The sequence below is a fragment of the Gracilinanus agilis genome, chromosome 1 (assembly GCF_016433145.1).
Source record: "Gracilinanus agilis isolate LMUSP501 chromosome 1, AgileGrace, whole genome shotgun sequence".
NCBI classification, from domain to species: Eukaryota; Metazoa; Chordata; class Mammalia; order Didelphimorphia; family Didelphidae; genus Gracilinanus; species Gracilinanus agilis.
Window position 1 is genome coordinate 451,185,882 of NC_058130.1, and position 18,111 is coordinate 451,203,992.

Genomic DNA, 18,111 nt, shown 5'->3' on the forward strand with positions numbered 1-18,111 from the left:
ATATATATATATATATATATATCTTGACATTTCATCCTATACAGTTTGTCCCTGTTCCCTCTATGTAAACTTCTTCTAGTTACCCAGTTGGTAATAATAATTTTTAATATTTGCCAATACCTTCTTTTCTTCTTGGGATATAAATTGATTGAACTTGTTGTGTCCTTTAAATAAAAGAATTTTTTTCTCCTCTCCCCATTCTCTTAATTACCTTATGTTGATTCTCTTGAGTTCTGGGTTTGGGCAGCAAAGTCTCTGTTTAAGTCTGGTTTTTTCTTGATGAGTGTTTGGAAGTCCTCAATTTATTTTAATGACCATACTTTCCCCTGCAATAATATAGTTAGTCTTGCTGGATAGTTGATTCTTGATTGTAGACTGGGTTATTTAGAATTTATGGGATTCTATTTATAAGTATTAAGCCTCAAGATATGTAGATGTATGACAAACTTCCTGTGGACATGTGGGGGACTTTGAGACTACATTTTCTGTGATTCAATGGGTTTCCGGTTTTGGACGTGACAACAGGAACCAACATAGAGCATGGCTTAAAATTAGGGGTGGAGCTTGGGCTCTCTCTCTTTCTATAAAGCAGCCAAAGGAAATAGGAGGTATGGACTGGGGGGCAGTTTGAAGAGACCTTTGCCAGGCTCGTGGTCTTATATATTTTTACCAACATGGCCATGGTAATTAAAATATAACTTTTCCTCATAATATCAGCCTTTATCATTTTTAATCTTTACAAGACCCAGTTCTCTTGCTTTCTGGAATATTTTGTTCCATGCCTTCCAGTCCTTCAATGTATATGCAGCCAGATACTGTGTTATCCTAACTGTGGTTCCCTGATATCTGAATGACTTCCTTTTAGAAGATTGTAATATTTTTTCCTTGCTCTGGTAGTTTTTGAATTTGGCTATAATATTCCTGGAAGTTGTCAGTTGTGGATTAAATGTAGGTGATCTGTGGATCCTGTCAATTTCCACTTTCCCCTCTTGTTCAAGAATTTCTGGGCAATTTTCTCTGATAATTTCTTGTAAAATGCTATCTAAACTTTTCCTTTTATCATGATGTTCTGGTAAACCAATAATGCTTAAGTTGTCTCTTCTAGCTCTGTTCTACAGATCTTTTCTACAGATGGCAGCATAGATGGAGTGAATCTTAAAACCTCCGTACCCTTACACACCAAGATAGAAAACAATGAACTTCAAGAAGAAAGAGGACCAAATCTAATAACAGGAGAGAGCAGGGGGAACCCTACTGCAGCATTACTAAAGAAATACGCCAAGAAAAAGGCTTCAATTCTTGAACTGTCAGGTCTGAGGACATAGAAGGGGAATTCCAGGATCCCAGGATGTCTCCCCAATGTGCTGTTCGGAGTCTACAGTGGCCGGGGAAATCTCAAGACTGGTGGGCGCACCGGTCAGGAGAGAGGGCCTGGCTGGCATAGGACTCAGGGAGTCAAACACAGGCACTGGAGAGGTGACTGGAGGGGAAAACCAGAGAAACACAGCAAAAAAGCCCAGAAGATGGTGGCTTAGAGAGAGCCAAAGCCCAAACCACAGACAGCTTGGCTTCCTCATACTGAGATAGAGAACACAGGGCTTCAAGAGGAAAGAAAACCAGATCAAACACAGTGGACAGGGCAGGGAGAACGTACTGCTGGAGAGCTCAGTTCAGTGAAATTGCTCCTTGTCACCCCATGTTTTTTTTTTGTGTGTGTGTTTTTTCTCTTTGTTTTTCCCTCCCCTCACGGTTTTAGCCTCAGGGCTGATAAAGGAGTTACATTAATACAATCAATAGAGGATTAATCCCAACAATTGAACAGACAAGAAGTCTTCAGAGGGCAGAGAAAGTAACTACAAACCTCCATTACCAGCTGGATCTTTCATCAAAGATCATTAAATACATCTGCTCAAACTAGCAGAACAAGGAAGGGAAAAAATATGAGTAAGCAACAGAAAAAGAGAAAAGAAATGACAATTGATGGCTTCTTTCAAGGAAGTGCAAAGAGAGCAAATGAAACAGAAATAGAAGAAAAGGAAGTCGTTCCAGCGATCTGGACACAGGCTTTTGAAGATCTCAAAATTCAATTAACTCAAGAACTTCAGGAACTCAAAAAGCAATCAAAAGAGACTGAAGACAATTTGAAAAAGGAAATATATGAGCTAAAACAAGAAAATAAAGTATTAAAAACCAGAATTGACCAGCTTGAAATGAAGCAAAGAAGGAAAAAGATGATCTACAAAGAAAAACAGACCAGAAAGAGAAGGATGCCCAAAAGGCAGGGATGAAATTCAGTCTTTAAAAAAAAGAACTCAACAACTAGAAGCAAATGACTTCACAAGGCAGCAAGAATACATTAAACAAAATTTTAAAAAATGAAAAAATTGAGGAGAATATGAAACACCTCATTGATTCAACCAAAGATCGGGAGAACAGAGTTAGAAGAGACAACTTAAGAATTATTGGTTTACCAGAACATCATGATAAAAGAAAAAGTTTAGATAGCATTTTACACAAAATTATCAGAGAAAAGTACATAATTTCTTATACACAATGCAATTTGCTCTTTTCCTCCTATTCAGTTTTTCCCTGAGCACTAATGCTTGACTACCTTTACATCCTTTCTATGACTTATGTACTCCTGAACTAAAATGATGGGATGCTTGTGTCATAGTTTAGACAATATCTCTTCAGAGCATTTTTGAATCTCATCCAGGAGGTCTTATAACATTTGGTAGTCTGATGCAATTAAAACAATAACATCTTCCAAAAAGAATATACAAAGAAATCATAATCTTCAGAAAATGTACTTACTACTTGAATTGTTTACAGGAAATGATTTATGCCTTTGGTGAATTTGGTTTCCATGATGTGTATCTTCCTTGGTATTGATATATGAATTATCTCAGTGATTATAATTGTCAAGAAATGTTATCTTAACATAATCTATCCATGGAAGATATCTTTACAAAGGCTATATTTTGCTTACCTGGCCATATGTTTCATTTATTTGCTTTTTTTCTGTAACTATAACAAGTTCCTAACCAAGAAGATCAGAACTGCTATTGAATATCATTTGTGTTGTCTACTTGTGCCTTTCTAACATTTTCAACAAGGGTAGCTTCTATATATGTGTGGATAGAGAAGAAAAATGTAGTCATATAGAATAGAAATCATTGATGTCTCCTCCATCATTTTTTTGCTATAACAGAGTACACTGTGACTTCTTTTCCAAAGGGACCAAGCAGGAGCTATTAAGTGGTACTTCTGTCACATGCACCAGTCAATGCTTAAATGAAATTCTCAGGCAACCTTCATCTCCCAAAGGCTGCCAAATATTCCTTTGCTCTGTGCTTTTGAAGGGGTATTCATTCTTTTGCTTGTTAGTCTTAGGTTTTATATGGATTATCCAATCAGATCATGTTTTGCTTTCATTTATTTAGAGAAATGTTTCCTATAATCAATTATGTCAATAGTTTCCCTCATATTAAACCATCATTGCAAAGTTATTATAAAACCTGTTTGGCTATGATATATATTCTTCATCATATATTGTTGTCATCACCTGGATGACATTTTATTTAGAATTTTTGCATCTATATTAGTTAATTAAATTTGGACTATATTTTTCTCTAAATTTTGCTCTTTCTGGTACAGGTATCATATATATCTTTAATAAAGTAGAACAATTTAAAATAGGCAAATAGAAGCAATGTTAACAAATTTCATTCAACTGAACATATATTAAATACTTATTGCATAGAAAGTATGAGAGACATTAATCTTAAAAGTTTCTACTTTATTTTTTAAATTGAAAATATGAACTTTCTATGATTTTAAGATAAAGGTGAAATGTGTACAAATAATAAACAAAATAATGGTTACTAAATGAAGTTTTAGTTGAATTAATCATGAATGTCTTATGAAGATTGTAGCATCTGAACAAGATCTTAAATGGGAAAAAAATTATTTCAATAGGTGAAGAGTTATAGGGATACTCAACCAAGCATGAATGCATACATATTCATGAAGAGTTGAAGTTTGGAACGAATAGGTCGGGATAAAGTAAAGAATATAGTTTGGTTAGAGCACAGAAGCAGAGCAGCTTTGAAATAGAGTTGGAAAGGTAGATGTGAACTCTGCTACAATAGGTTTAAATGCTTGGTTAAGGAGTTTGTATTTAGAGGGTAGGCAATATTTCACTGAAGGCTGTCAGGCCAGGAAATGCCATCTGAGGATTGTGCTTCAGGAAAATGATTACAGCAGCAGGTTGAAGAATAGATTAGAAAGGGGAAAACCTAGAGGCAGAAAGAGCAATCACAGCACAACAGAGAAAAAGATTGGTAAACTCTTAACTGGAATGAAGAGGTTAGGTCACATGCAAGAGCTATCACAAAATTGAAATTAGCTGGACTTCATAACTGATTGAAAGGGAGTAGTTAGGGAAAGAAATGAGTCCAGGATGACTACAATATTCAAACCCATATTACTAGGAAAATATGAGTACAAAAACAGAAATAATTTAACCAAAATCATTATCTTGGTATTGGATTGGGGGCAAGATGTGTTGCTTAGCAACTTATTGCTCATACTTTTTTTTTTCCATTCATTGATTCTGTCTTCTATTATTTGATTTTTCAAACATAGTCTTCCCTGCAGTCAATTTTCACTTTAAAATAATATTTGCTGTTGGCCTCCATAGACTATCATTATAATTTCATTCTGGTATTACTATTCTAAGCATTGGATAAATATGGAATAATGACATATAAACTAAGACCATATAGGGTTTGTAGTTAATTTATTAAAAAATGTATTTCATAGACTAATGTAGTATATTTTACTTACAAAAAAATAATTAGAAAAAACAACATGTACTGGAATTCAAAGAAAGGAACCATAGATGAGGTCAGCCAAGCATTACTTAGTAAAGAAGGCAAGGTTTGAGTGGAACCTTGAATTAAAGATTGTCTATTAGGAAGGGGAGAATAGCTTTAAAAACATGGAGAAAGAAAATTTCTAGTCAAAGTGATCTAATCACTGAACAGGCCTTGCCATATGTTTTTAAACTTCAAAGCTGAATGTCTGGAAAACTAGTGTTTTTATAGGAATTCAAAAGTCTAAGGAGAGTGAATAGGGGGAAATTTGTTGGGCAGGTATACAATATTGAATTTTCTTTTCCAAAATTTTTAGTTTCAAAGTTCTGGCTTGCCATTCTTTCCTTCTCCTGCCTTAAAAAAAATATGTGTGTATAAATATATATACACACATATACATATGTGTATGTATATGTGGCAACACATTATCTATCTACTTATCTATCTATATCTATAAATATATGTATTTTCCCTTTACATGGGGGGACCCCATTCAGAGATTGAAAGCATGGTTTATTATTAGTTTTTTAATGTTGTACTAAAAAAGGTAAAGAAAACCAAGTGTAAAGATTATCTTCAGGAGGTCAGAAGAACCGCCAGAATGTAATTTTTTTAAGTGAAACCAGACAACAAATGGGAAAAAAAATCATACTGTGTTTATAGGAGTTAATGGTAAAGCTCAAATAGACACCTGGGTTCTAATCCTCTTTTCCTGCAAGTTGATAGTCTTAGCTAAACCATATAACTATTCCGGGCTTCAACTCCCTCATCTGTAGAATGGAGATAATAATGGGTCTGAAGGTATGATACTGAACAGATGATCCTTTATGATAAGGCTTTACCTTTCCTGCCCAGCAGCTCAAAACTAATCTCAGTTAGCCCAGTAGAAAGATAAGTCAGGACAAACCGCAGACTTACAGCTTTGCTTCCCTTCTTGCCATCTGTCCAACTGCTAGATCTTTGAGACTTCTAGGTCTTTACAAGAAAAGAAAAAGTAACCAAGAGGGAGTCCGCTATAGGTAAACTTTCTTAGGTGGTGCTTCTACCAATTAGAATGGCAGCTCCTCATGAAAAGGGACTATATCAGGATTTCTGTTTGTATTCTTAGCATTAAGCACAGTGTTAGACTTTTCCTAAGAATTCGATAAATATGAGTGCGCGCGCTAACTCACCACCACTGCGCTCACAGGAGCCCCAGCCGTGCGCGTGGTAACTTGGGGGTTCTCCCCTCCCCCAGGCCTCAGAACCCGGGTATCTCTCCCTGCCCCCACTGGGCCGTCCCCTCCCCCCCCTCCAGGCTCCGGCGGCTGTGCTACAAGATGGCGGGATCAGTGGCCCAGAGAGAGGCACTAGAGAAACTAGAAGATAGGCATCTAAACAACTTCTTGGGAGCTCCTTTCCATGCGGAAGTGTGCTTTCCAAGACTGATAATACCATTCTGTGGGCCTATTAAAGGTGGAATGAGGCCAGGCAAGAAGATCTTAGTGATGGGGATTGTAGACCTCAACCCTGAGAGTTTCGAGATCAGTTTGACGTGTGGGGACTCCGAAGACCCTCCTGCTGACGTGGCCATGGAACTGAAAGCTATATTTACAGATAAGCAACTGATTAGAAATTCTTGTATATCTGGAGAAAGAGGTGAAGAACAATCAGCAATTCCTTATTTTCCTTTCATCCCAGATCAGCCATTTAGGGTGGAAATTCTTTGTGAACATCCAGGATTTAGAGTAATTGTGGATGGACGCCAGCTTTTTGATTTTTACCATCGAATTGAAACACTGTCTGCAATTGACACAATAAAGATCAGTGGAGACCTCCAGATCACTAAACTTGGCTGATCTTGGTGCCCAGACCATCACCCCTATTCCGAAATAGGAGCAGAAGCCACCCTCGCTTGTCTAGAAGATCAATCCTAGCAAGATATAAAGACTTACCAAAAAAAAAAAAAAATAAAAACCAAAAAAAAAAAAATTAACCAAACAAACAAAAAGACGAGCATCCCAGTCTCTGTGAGCAGTTTAAATCCAAAATGAGGACTTGAACCGTGGTTTATCCTCACGAAGAAAACTTTTGGATAACAGACACTGAGCCGTTGTTCCTGGAGCAAAGTAATTTACTGGTTTTGTTCCTATCAAATTAGAATGAGTTTGGGGCCTAATTGGCAGCAGTGTATTCATCTTTCTTTAGCAGGAGGTCTGCAAACAAAAAGTGCTAAAAAAATTATAATTTGAAACATGGTACTCAGAAAAGTTTTCATTTGTGCAACTATTGTTTCTGCACTGATGTAGTCATGTAGCACAGTCAATAATATTTTAGTCAGGGTATTTACATAGGATGTAGATTGTTAAAAGTTTTTTGCATAGTATAATATTAATATAATTTTTAAAGCTTTAAAAAAGAAGCTGACAAATTCCTTTTCACTCATTAATTAAAATTTCTCCAAATTTAAATGAAAGTAATTAAATATGAGAGTAAGAAAAAATGCACTAGAGGAAGTAAACCCACTTTCATTAAAATAATAGAAAAACAATAACTAATTTGTTGTCCTAATGCATTTTTATAGATAATAATTTACTGTATAGTCATTTTATAGTTACATGTAGTTATATTTATATGTTCATCTTTGCAGTTTTTACATATGTATATAACATAATCTTTTTTTTTTTATCTTTTTCTTATAGATTATAACATAAGGAGTAGTGAGTTCCCTGTAATTTGAGAGCTTCGCGGAGAGAATGGATGATCATTCAACAGACAGTTTCCCGGTTTCACTGCTTTGATTTTCCAAGTAGTCAATAACATATCTAACATTTGAGGACTTTTGTAATTCTAAGGGAGGACCTTTCAACCCTAAGATTCTAAGATCATGATAATCAAGTTAGTAGTGTTGCCACACCCACACCACCATCAATCTAAATCAACTAAGTCCATTTTACCTGTTTCTTTCATTACCCTATCCCTCTTAAAATAAACATTATAATGATATACCCAGAGGAAAAGTTGGAAAACTAAGCCCTGTTATTTTCAAGATCACTTTGGATTGTTTGATTATCATTCTACCACTCAGATTTCTACTCTTCCAATAATAAGGGGTATAATTTTCAAATAATTGCCTTTTCTCCTAGTATTGCTTAACTGTTATTTTTTGCTAACACAAATTCCTGCTGCTGGAAGATATGGAATCAACAAAGTGCTTTTGCTTGCTTAAAAGAATGGAGAACTCACATAATTAGATAATTCACCTTAATACAAGAGCTCAGGAGGCAATATTTTACAAGTGGATATTTGAAAATATTTTTATTGTAAATCAATACCAAAAAAAGGATAAATTTGTGAAGTCATTGGGGGGAAAGCAACTTAAAAGATAGGTTAAATGGTTTCTATCATTGGTGAACTAGCATATAAAATATTGTAGAAAAACTGCTTCATGCAAATCAATAATTTCAGCTGCTACTTCAAAAAACAAATATATGAAGCATGACAAGTGACTGATGCTACTTCTTTCTAATGATGATCTAACTTTAGAGTTCATATACCAACAAGTGCTACTCAGTCTTTGAAAAGTCAAAAGATAAGAACCACATAAGAATCAGTCTTAATACTTCAAATGCTTTGCCTCTTGTTAGTTAATCATTCCTCAGTATGGTTTTCATTATTTTATAAAAAAATAAAAAAAGATACTATGTCTGCTGAATGAATAACAATTACTGTTGTTTTAAACTACTGACTGGGTAACTTATATAGATTATTATTTAGAAGAATTTAAAATGTTGCTATTGTTCATCTCACTCTCTAGTACCATATAAGGCAATAATATAATTGGTAACTTGATAGCTACACAAAGATGGTGGAACTTATCAGCTGCTTTGGGAGATTCTACTCCTCAAATTTATTCTAGTCCTTCCAAACACAACTTGGGCAGGAGGGATTTTCGTAACTAAACAAAAAGGCAACAGGAGATGGTAGCTGGGCAGTAATGTTTAATTCTTCTTGCATTTTAGTCTAGTCTGGCAATCAAATGAGACAATTGTCCAGACTAAACCTTTGCAATCATCTTTAACCCTTGTTCTCAAGAACAAGATTGAGATAGTCCCTTAAGTAGTTCAGAGAAGCCATATCCTTTAAAACCCAAGTATTAGTGAAAATGCTTTACTATTGTGTCCTTATATAAGACTTGGCCCTGAGTTTTGGTATTAATAACGGAAGAGATGAAAGATGTCCTAGTCTGGTCCCAAGGTACCTTCAGGCATCCATATGAATCTAAATGAACCCTAAGGGGCAAAAATAGATGAAATTGATATGAAATAAGACAAATCATACCATTCATTACTACAGAATCATTGGCACAAAGTTTCCAACTTATGGGGCAAACACATCACAAATAAGAATCAAGCAGATATGTGGTATTTGTATTTTTGTTGTTGTTCAATCATATCCAACTCTCTATAACCTCTTGGCAAAGATCTCAGAAGTTTCCCATTCCCTTCCCTAATGGATTTAGATAAATAAAGGTTAAATGTTCAGTCACACAATCAGTAAGTGTCTATGACCAAATCTGAACTCAGGTCTTCCTGACTCTAGGCCCTGTACTTCTTCCACTAAACTATCTAGCTGCCTAGATGTCATATAGCAAGTTAGTATTTGTATACCAGTTTACGTTACCTACTTTGTTTTGAAGGTTTTTCTGGGTATGTATCGTATCTTTTGTGCTGAGCTAAGGCAAGAGATCACTAGAAAAGTAAACTAGAAGAATCAATACAAGATGGCCCTTGAACCAGAGAAAAAGGGATCAGTGTAGAGACTTTACCTGGCCTATACAATGGAATTAGAGGTAAGAAAATTCAGGCAGACTCTTAACAAAAATAATCTCTAATTTCACTTGGAATCATGGATATTCTCAGATACTAATTAACTACCAAGCCTTTTAACTTTAAATAATAAATGTAGATCATTTTCCTCTGAGTAGTATAATTATCCAAATGAATAAATTTTACTATCAGAAATTTCCTAAATATTTCTTCTCCCAGATAAACATGACTACTGTAGTCTAGCCAGTTTCTGTAGAACAGATTTCTTAAAATCACAATTAGAGCAGACATGTCCTGTATTTATAGTTTCAGCTCAATCAAGAGGTATGATTATTAAATATATGAAGATTATTTTTTTCATCCATTTACCTTCTATCAAAGAAATATTCAGTGAAATTAAAACTGTCAGGCTCACAAGATTTTGATTTTTTTCTTTAAAATATCTGTTCCTTTCTAACAGGAACAATAAACAGGTGATTTGGTCATATTTCTCCTCTAAATCAATTTAATTCCCTCTGTCCCTTTCCTTACCCCATCAGGAATTGAGGGAGAGGGTGTGATATCTTTTCAAAAGATACAAAATTAAGAAAGAAGACATTCTGTGCTTCAGATTATTGTGTACATTTGGAGTCAATTCAGTCATTATGAACTTTGGTTTTTTAAAACTTTCTGATAAATATATAGAAATAATAGGAAAGTATATGTCCCAATACAAGGATAGAGAGTATGCCACCATAGAAAGAGTACTGGTTTTGAAATAACAAGATCTGAACTGGAACAGGTTCAACTATTGTATCACTTAATGCCTCTCTCTGGGTCTCAGTTTCGTCACCTATAAAATGAGGAAGGGGCAGGACCATATGTTTCTTGTACTTTCCAGATCTAAATCCTCTGATCCTATGCTAATGCTTCATGTAAAGGCTTGATTAACATTTTTCTTTCTCCACAAATGTCAAATTGTGCAAACATTATTTAACTTAAATTTATTGAATATGAGTTTCAGAAAGAATAGATTCCATCTAATTCTTCCTAAAAGCAATTGGAGATCTCTTTTATAATATATTTGACAAGTGGTTACCTAATCTTTGTTCAAAGACTTCCAGTGATGTTCCTCTTCATCATTCGCTACCTCTAGAGGACATCAATTCTACTTTTCACCAACTCTGGTTATTCGAAGTTCCTGTACCCCACTATTAGCTATGTCAACTATCTCTGAATCTTTCACCTATTGCTCCTACTTTTGCCTTCTAGGAGCATTAAAAATGTGTTCAGTCCTTCTTCTATATAATAGTACTAAAATAGTTAAAAATTTCTGTTAGGCTTCCTAACTAAACCTTTTTTTTTAGTCTTATTTCATCTCTTCCTCTTATAGTTAATGACCTCCTATGGATTCCTTGATAATAGTCACTTGCTTCTGTTAATGTAATTTAGGCTTTCATCAGTACCATCATTGTCATCATCATCCTCATCATCTTTATCATCAGGGGCTGGTTCACTGGTTATTTCAATCTCACCCAGCCTGGGAATGCAGCAACCATTCATGGACTGATCCTGTTACTGAGCAAGACCAAAACTTTAACCTGTTCCATTTGTGACCTGGATTAATTTATTCCTTCTTAATGAATGGTTTCATATAGAGTTTGCAGTCCACTAAAATTACTAAGTAATCTTTCCCATCAACTACTATTAATGAGAATTAGCCTATTCTCTACTTGTTCATTTGTTCTTTTTTTTTTAATCCAAGACAGGAGTTTACAGTTATCCCTAGTGAATTTAATTTCATTTGATTCAGTCCATCGCTCCAGTCTGGCAGTCTAGTTTTTTTTATTTTAATCTCATAATTTCCATCTTAGTAACAATTCTAAGATAGAAGGGTAAAAGCTAGGCAAATGGGTTAAGTGACTTACTCAGGGTCTCACAGCTAGGAAGTATCTGAGGTCAAATTTGAATCTAGGCTCTCCTGATGCCAAACCTTGCATTCTATCCCTGTGCCACCTAACTGCCCCATCAATATAATTCTGAGCCCAACATTTTTTGATCCAATATTTTTATCACCCTTCTCAGTATCATATGCTAATTTGAAAATATGCCATCTCTGTCTTCATGTAAGTCATCGATAAAAATGTTCTCCAAAATTGTACTCATTTTTAGAGTGCATTTTAGACAAGACAAAAATGATATCTCTCCCTCTAAATTACCCATTTTCTCAGTTTCTCTATTTCTGTCATTTTAATTAAAATCATTCTAGTTATCCATAATCGAAATTTATTGATCATTTTCTACTCCTCCCTCTCCATCTTCACCAACAACTTGTAAATTGACAAGTATTGTTGAAAATATTTTTACAATATCTCTCACACCAACCCCATTCTCTCATTCACAGGACCCACACTCTATTTAGGTTCTGATCAACTCTTGCCTTGAATAATTTAATAACTCTCAACTGAATTTCACAACTACATTTTCTATATTTCCTTATCTACAAAATTACTAAACTAATCCTCCTAATACATATTTCCCACTATTCCTTTCCTGATCAGAAACATTCATTGGGTACTGATAGGCCACAGGTTAAATGCAAATTCCTTAGTATGACATTTAAAGAATGTCATAATATGGTTCCAAACTAGATACTTATTTGACACCACTTTCTTCCAGGTTCTCTGTTTTAGTCAAATTCAATCACTAGCTACATTTATTGAGCCCTCTGTCTGCCATGTCTTGTCTCTAAATATTAGATGCAGATTGTTACCCATTCCAGGAAAGCATCTTCCCCTCATGTTTTTCAAGATCTACGTCTTCCTCCAAAGTTAGGAATCTTTCACTGACCCTGTCCTCCTTCACTTAAAATTCTATTTTTCCACTCTGAAAAATTTCCTAAACTTTTTGTCTCAATATTGTCTTTCCTCTTTCATACCCCAAATTGTATTATACTTGTCAGTTTATAAATTTCATATCCCTAATCAAAGGTCCGTTTCATAAGTTAAAGTACTATGCCATTATTTATCTTTGTATCCTGTGCATCTAGCCCAGTATTTTACACCTAAAACTATCTTAATATCTGTTTAGTAAGTTGAAGCAAGTGTCACTGAAGAATGAAACACATGGGGTTCTACTACATGTACTAAAAATTGTTGTCTCCCAAATGAAATATTTGTACTTTGTAGACTTTAAAAATCTATAGAAATGCACGTAATTATTATTACTGCATGTATTCAGTATTTTTTAGAAACATATCTTTCTTTAAAAGTTTATTTATTTATTTAATTTAGAATATTTTTCCATATTTACATGAATCATGTTCTTTCCTTGCCCTCCTCCTACCCCCTTCCCATAGTCAATGAGCAATTCCATTGAGTTTTACATGTGTCATTGATACAGACCTATTTCCATATTATTAGTATTTGAACTAGAGTGATCATTTAGAGTCTACGGAGTTGTTTTTCTTCTGTATTTCTACTCCCACAGTTCCTTCTCTGGATGTGGATAGCATTCTTTCCTATAAGTCTCTCAGAATTGTCCTGGGTCATTGCATTGCTGCTAGTAGAGAAGTCCATCATATTAGATTATGTCACAGTGCTTCTTGTGTCACATTATACACATCTCTGTGTATAATATTCTTCTGGTTCTGCTCCTTTCACTCTGCATCAGTTCCTGGATATCGTTCCAGTTCACATGGAATTCCTCCAGTTCATTATTCCTTTGAGCACAATAGTATTCTATCACCAACATATACCACAACCTGCTCAGTCATTCCCCAATCGAAGGGCATCCCCTCATTTTGCAACTTTTTGCCACCACAAAGAGCATGGCTATAAATATTTTTGTGTACGTCTTTTTCTTTATTATCTCTTTGGGGTTGTATTCAGTATTTTGAAATTAAATTCTACCAAACATTAATTTGCAGCATTTAAAGATTTTTTCTATTAATGTCAACTATTTCTTTATAAACAAACTATTTTATTGGCATTATAATAATTCCTTAGTTCTTATTAGTTGGTATCCACTCATCCTCAGTTATTTTTCATCTATTAGATGTATATACATATGCACATATACATATCTATACAAATGTATGAATGTACAGAAACACAAATATGTATGCATATATGAATTATCAATATGTATATATGTATGTAGATATATATTTTTTCTTCAAAACAAAATGCCCTCAAGCTTATGTACCTGTCTGTAGGATAGGAAGAGAGAAAAATCAAAGAGAATCAGCAATGTAATTCTTAGCATTTTTGGTTGTGATAAAATGGTCAATGTCTTCATTGAAATTATGCTATATTTTGTATTTTCATGCTCCTTAATTGATTATTAAAAGTTATTTTCCTTTTTTCAGTGTAAAACAAATAGATTTTTCTCCTACTATTTCTGAGAGATTTTTCATTGTACAGTAGATGTCACTCTAAGGCTGCCCCACTGTTGTTTCATGTGACTATTGCTACAATAGTAGATTCAGAACTTAGGATATTCAGATCTAGGTCTTAATAGTCATTAAACATACACACACATACACTCACACATATGTATATGTATATACTTTAATATGCCACCACTTAGAAAGGGGACAATTTGAGAAATAGGTTATATACAGTGCCATGACTAAAATAACCCATCATTAATTAGCAGCCTATCAGTGGCGATAGTACTTGGCTGGGCTTGCCTACAGAAAACAGGCCCATTTGTTATGGGTACAAGACTTGAAACCTTCCCATATATGGTACTGCACTGACATAGTTACAGAACAACTAGGATTATTTATCTCCATGTTTTTATAAAGAATTACAGTAGTACTTTATTTTTAAAATTAAAGAACAATTCTTTTGAGAATAAAATATATTCATTTTTCAAATGTAACAGGTTTATTGTGATAAAGTTCCTATGAAATATTATGAAGCTATATAATGACTTTGACTAACCTTAGACATTCAAAATTTTTATCCATAATCTCAATAGAATTTGGAAATAGGAAAGCTCAGATATTTATAACATCTCTCTATTCTGCTACAATTTTGTTGGAAGGAAACTTTTCCATATTTTCATAATTCTTGAACCCTACTTAGAAAGTCAATATTCATCCTATGACAGAACCTTGGCTAGCAAGGTAATGGTATCTTTTCATAATATTCTATTGTCTTTTTTCTTATCCAGGCTCCCCCAAATATAGGATCAAAGATTTAGAACTGAAAAATACCTTAGAAGTCATGGGATCCAACCCAAATTGAGGTCCAGAGGTGTTTAAAGACTTTCTCAAGATCACACAGTTCAAAAGAGTATGAGGCACATATTCAAACCAGTCATTAAGCATTTTACTAAGGTTCTGAGGTGATATGCACACATTTACATTAAGTATATACATATACATATATTTGCATGCATACATGCATATATTTGTGTATACATAGATAGATGCATAAATAGATGGATAGATGGAGAGACAGATAGATAGGTAGATAGATGTACATAATCACAAGCATTTAGTCATCTGCAAATATATCCTGGGATATTTGTAATAAATGATTTTTCTTAATACTATTTAAAATAAAGTATTATGAATCATTCAACTAGCATTTATTAAGTACATACTATGCACAACATTGTTCAGTGACTTGGTATGCAAAGATATTCTCCTGGAAATAGATCATCTATCCTGGCATTCATTTCAGGCATGGGAAACAATTAGTGAAAAGGAATTTAGGCAGGAGAAAGGGTGCCAGGTATATAGAACACACACACACACACACACACACAAAAAGGCTAGTTTGGTTGGACTCTGTCCTATCTGAAGAGGGCGGGGTCTGGGTAAGGTGTGATAATGCTACAATTTCATTGGAAAGAAAATTGTCTAGTACACCAAGAAGGAAAATTTTCCTTAGAAATGAAATAATATGGTGTGGTTATGGACCCTTAGCATATTTCTATTGCTATTCCTACTGACTCTATGCTTTTTAATTAATAACTTGTCTCCTTTGCAATAATATATGAACTTAAAGAATCTTCTGATGGCTGACTACATACCGTTTAACAGAAGAAATTTTCCATGCAAGAAATCACCCGACATTATGATGGAAGCTTAAATAACCACCTACCCATGCCTCTTTTTGCTTGTTTAAATGTGTGTACTAAAATTGGACTGAGTTATCATGCTTTGCCAGTTGGAACCATTATGTCTTTGACTGAAAATTCATATTTTTAAAATGATAGAACTTTATGTAATTCCTTTATGGTCAAAGCAGCTGCTTGTGTAAATTGAGTAACTACCCATTCTTTATATAGGATTCATAAAATAAAAGATACTGCTGGATGCTATTTTGCATACTTGTATAAAATATATTTATGTATCCTAAATCTTTTATATGTGTTCAGCACTTGTGTACCAAATGTTTATTTGAAATTAGTTAGTATATTAAAAGATATAGATATTGTACGGGTATGTTTTGCCAATAGAGGTTATGTATGTCTCCATGGGTCTGTCTTGATGTGGCTCACAAGAAGGCATGAATAGACATCTCTAGCTTCCTTTGCTGATCTTTCTCTGAGAGAGACTTGGATTTTTGCCAAGATGGGAAACAGGTGATATGAGATTGGCCATTGTCAGAGGAAGGATCCTAGGCTAGAATTATTATCTATCAGTCCCCTAAATATTTTAGTTTTGAGAAAATCATTTCGAAGTTAATGGTGTGCTTGCTCCTGATTGCTATCCATTAATAGAAAAAGTTTTCCAGGTTTTATATCCAGGGCTTGATTCCCTTCCCACCAAATGCCAGTTACATGAAGACCAGAATCAGAGAACTACAAGTAAATCCATTTATCCAAACAAATAGAAAACAGAAATCATATGTTACAAAGATGAGAATAAACCCGATAATACATGGAGGAAATTAACTTTCCTATTGGGATTATGATACCTCATCTCAATTAAGAAAGAGTCCCACATACACGCAAGGAGAAATTCATGATGTTGATGATGCTTTAAGTTGAAAATGGGGGCATTCTTGAGGAACTGCCTCCTCTACATACTGACTTTTTCCCAGAGTCTTTTTTTTCTTCTTATAGTGACCTCTCCCTAAAGAAAATCTGTAATCTCTATTCTCTTTTTTTTAATTTAATAATTTTTATTTTTTAGAAAAGTTAACATGGTTACATGATTCATGCTCTTACTTTCCCCTTCAACCCCCGACTACCCCCCCATAGCCAATACGCATTTCCACTGCTTTTAACATGTGTCATTGATCAAGTCCTATTTCCAAATTGTTGATAGTTGCATTGGAGTAGTAGTTTCAAGTCTACCTCCCCAATCATGTCCGCCTCAACCCATGCGTTCAAACAGTTGCTTTTCTTCTGTGTTTCCACTCCTGTAGTTCTTCCTCTGAATGTGGGTAGTGTTTTTTACCATAAGTTGCTCAGAACTGTCCTGGGTCATTGCATTGCTGCTAGTCCATTACATTCTATTTTACCACAGTGTATTGGTCTCTGTGTACAATGTTCTTCTGGCTCTGCTCCTTTCGCTCTGCATCAATTCCTGCAGGTCTTTCCAGTTCACATGGAACTCCTCCAGTTTATTATTCCTTTGAGCACAATAGTATTCCATCACCAGCATATACCACAATTTGTTCAGCCATTCCCCAATTGAAGGGCATCCCTCATTTTCCAGTTTTTTGCCACCACAAAAAGCACGGCTATAAATATTTTTGTACAAGTCTGTTTATCTATGATCTCTTTGGGGTACAACCCCAACAATGGTATGGCTGGATCAAAGGGAATGCATTCTTTTATAGCCCTTTGAGTATAGTTCCAAATTGCCAGCCAGAATGGTTGGATCAGTTCACAACTCTACCAGCAATGCATTAATGTCCCAATTTTGCCACGTCCCCTCCAACATTCATTGCTCTCCCCTTCTCTCATTTTAGTCAATCTGCTAGGTATGAGGTGATACCTCAGAGTTGTTTTGATTTGCATTTCTCTAATTATTAGAGATTTGGAACACTTTCTCATGTGCTTATTGATACTTTTGATTTCTTTATGTGAAAATTGCCTATTCATGTCTCTTGCCCATATATCGATTGGGGAATGGCTTGATTTTTTATACAATTGATTTAACTCCTTGTATATTTGAGTAATTAGACCCCAGTCAGAGTTTTTTGTTATAAAGATTTTTCCCAAATTTGTTGTTTCTCTTCTGATTTTGGCTGCATTGTTTTTGTTTGTACAAAAGCTTTTTAATTTAATAGAATCAAAATTATTTATTTTACATTTTGTAATTTTCTTTAACTCTTGCTTGGTTTTAAAATCTTTCCTTTCCCAGAGATCTGACAGGTATACTATTCTGTGTTCACTTAATTTTTTTATAGTTTCCCTCTTTATATTCAAGTCATTTACCAAGCTAAATGCCACAAGACTAGACTCTCTCTTTTCTC

The 18,111-nt window shown here is 34.6% G+C and overlaps 1 protein-coding gene across 1 annotated transcript; it reads left to right on the forward strand.

Moving 5' to 3' along the window:
• Positions 1-6,196: 6,196 nt before the first annotated feature.
• Positions 6,197-6,757, forward strand: LOC123231608 (galectin-related protein-like). Its single transcript, XM_044657891.1, has one exon. It carries the CDS (start codon positions 6,197-6,199, stop codon positions 6,713-6,715), a length of 519 nt encoding a protein of 172 aa, XP_044513826.1. The 3' UTR covers positions 6,716-6,757.
• Positions 6,758-18,111: the final 11,354 nt, after the last annotated feature.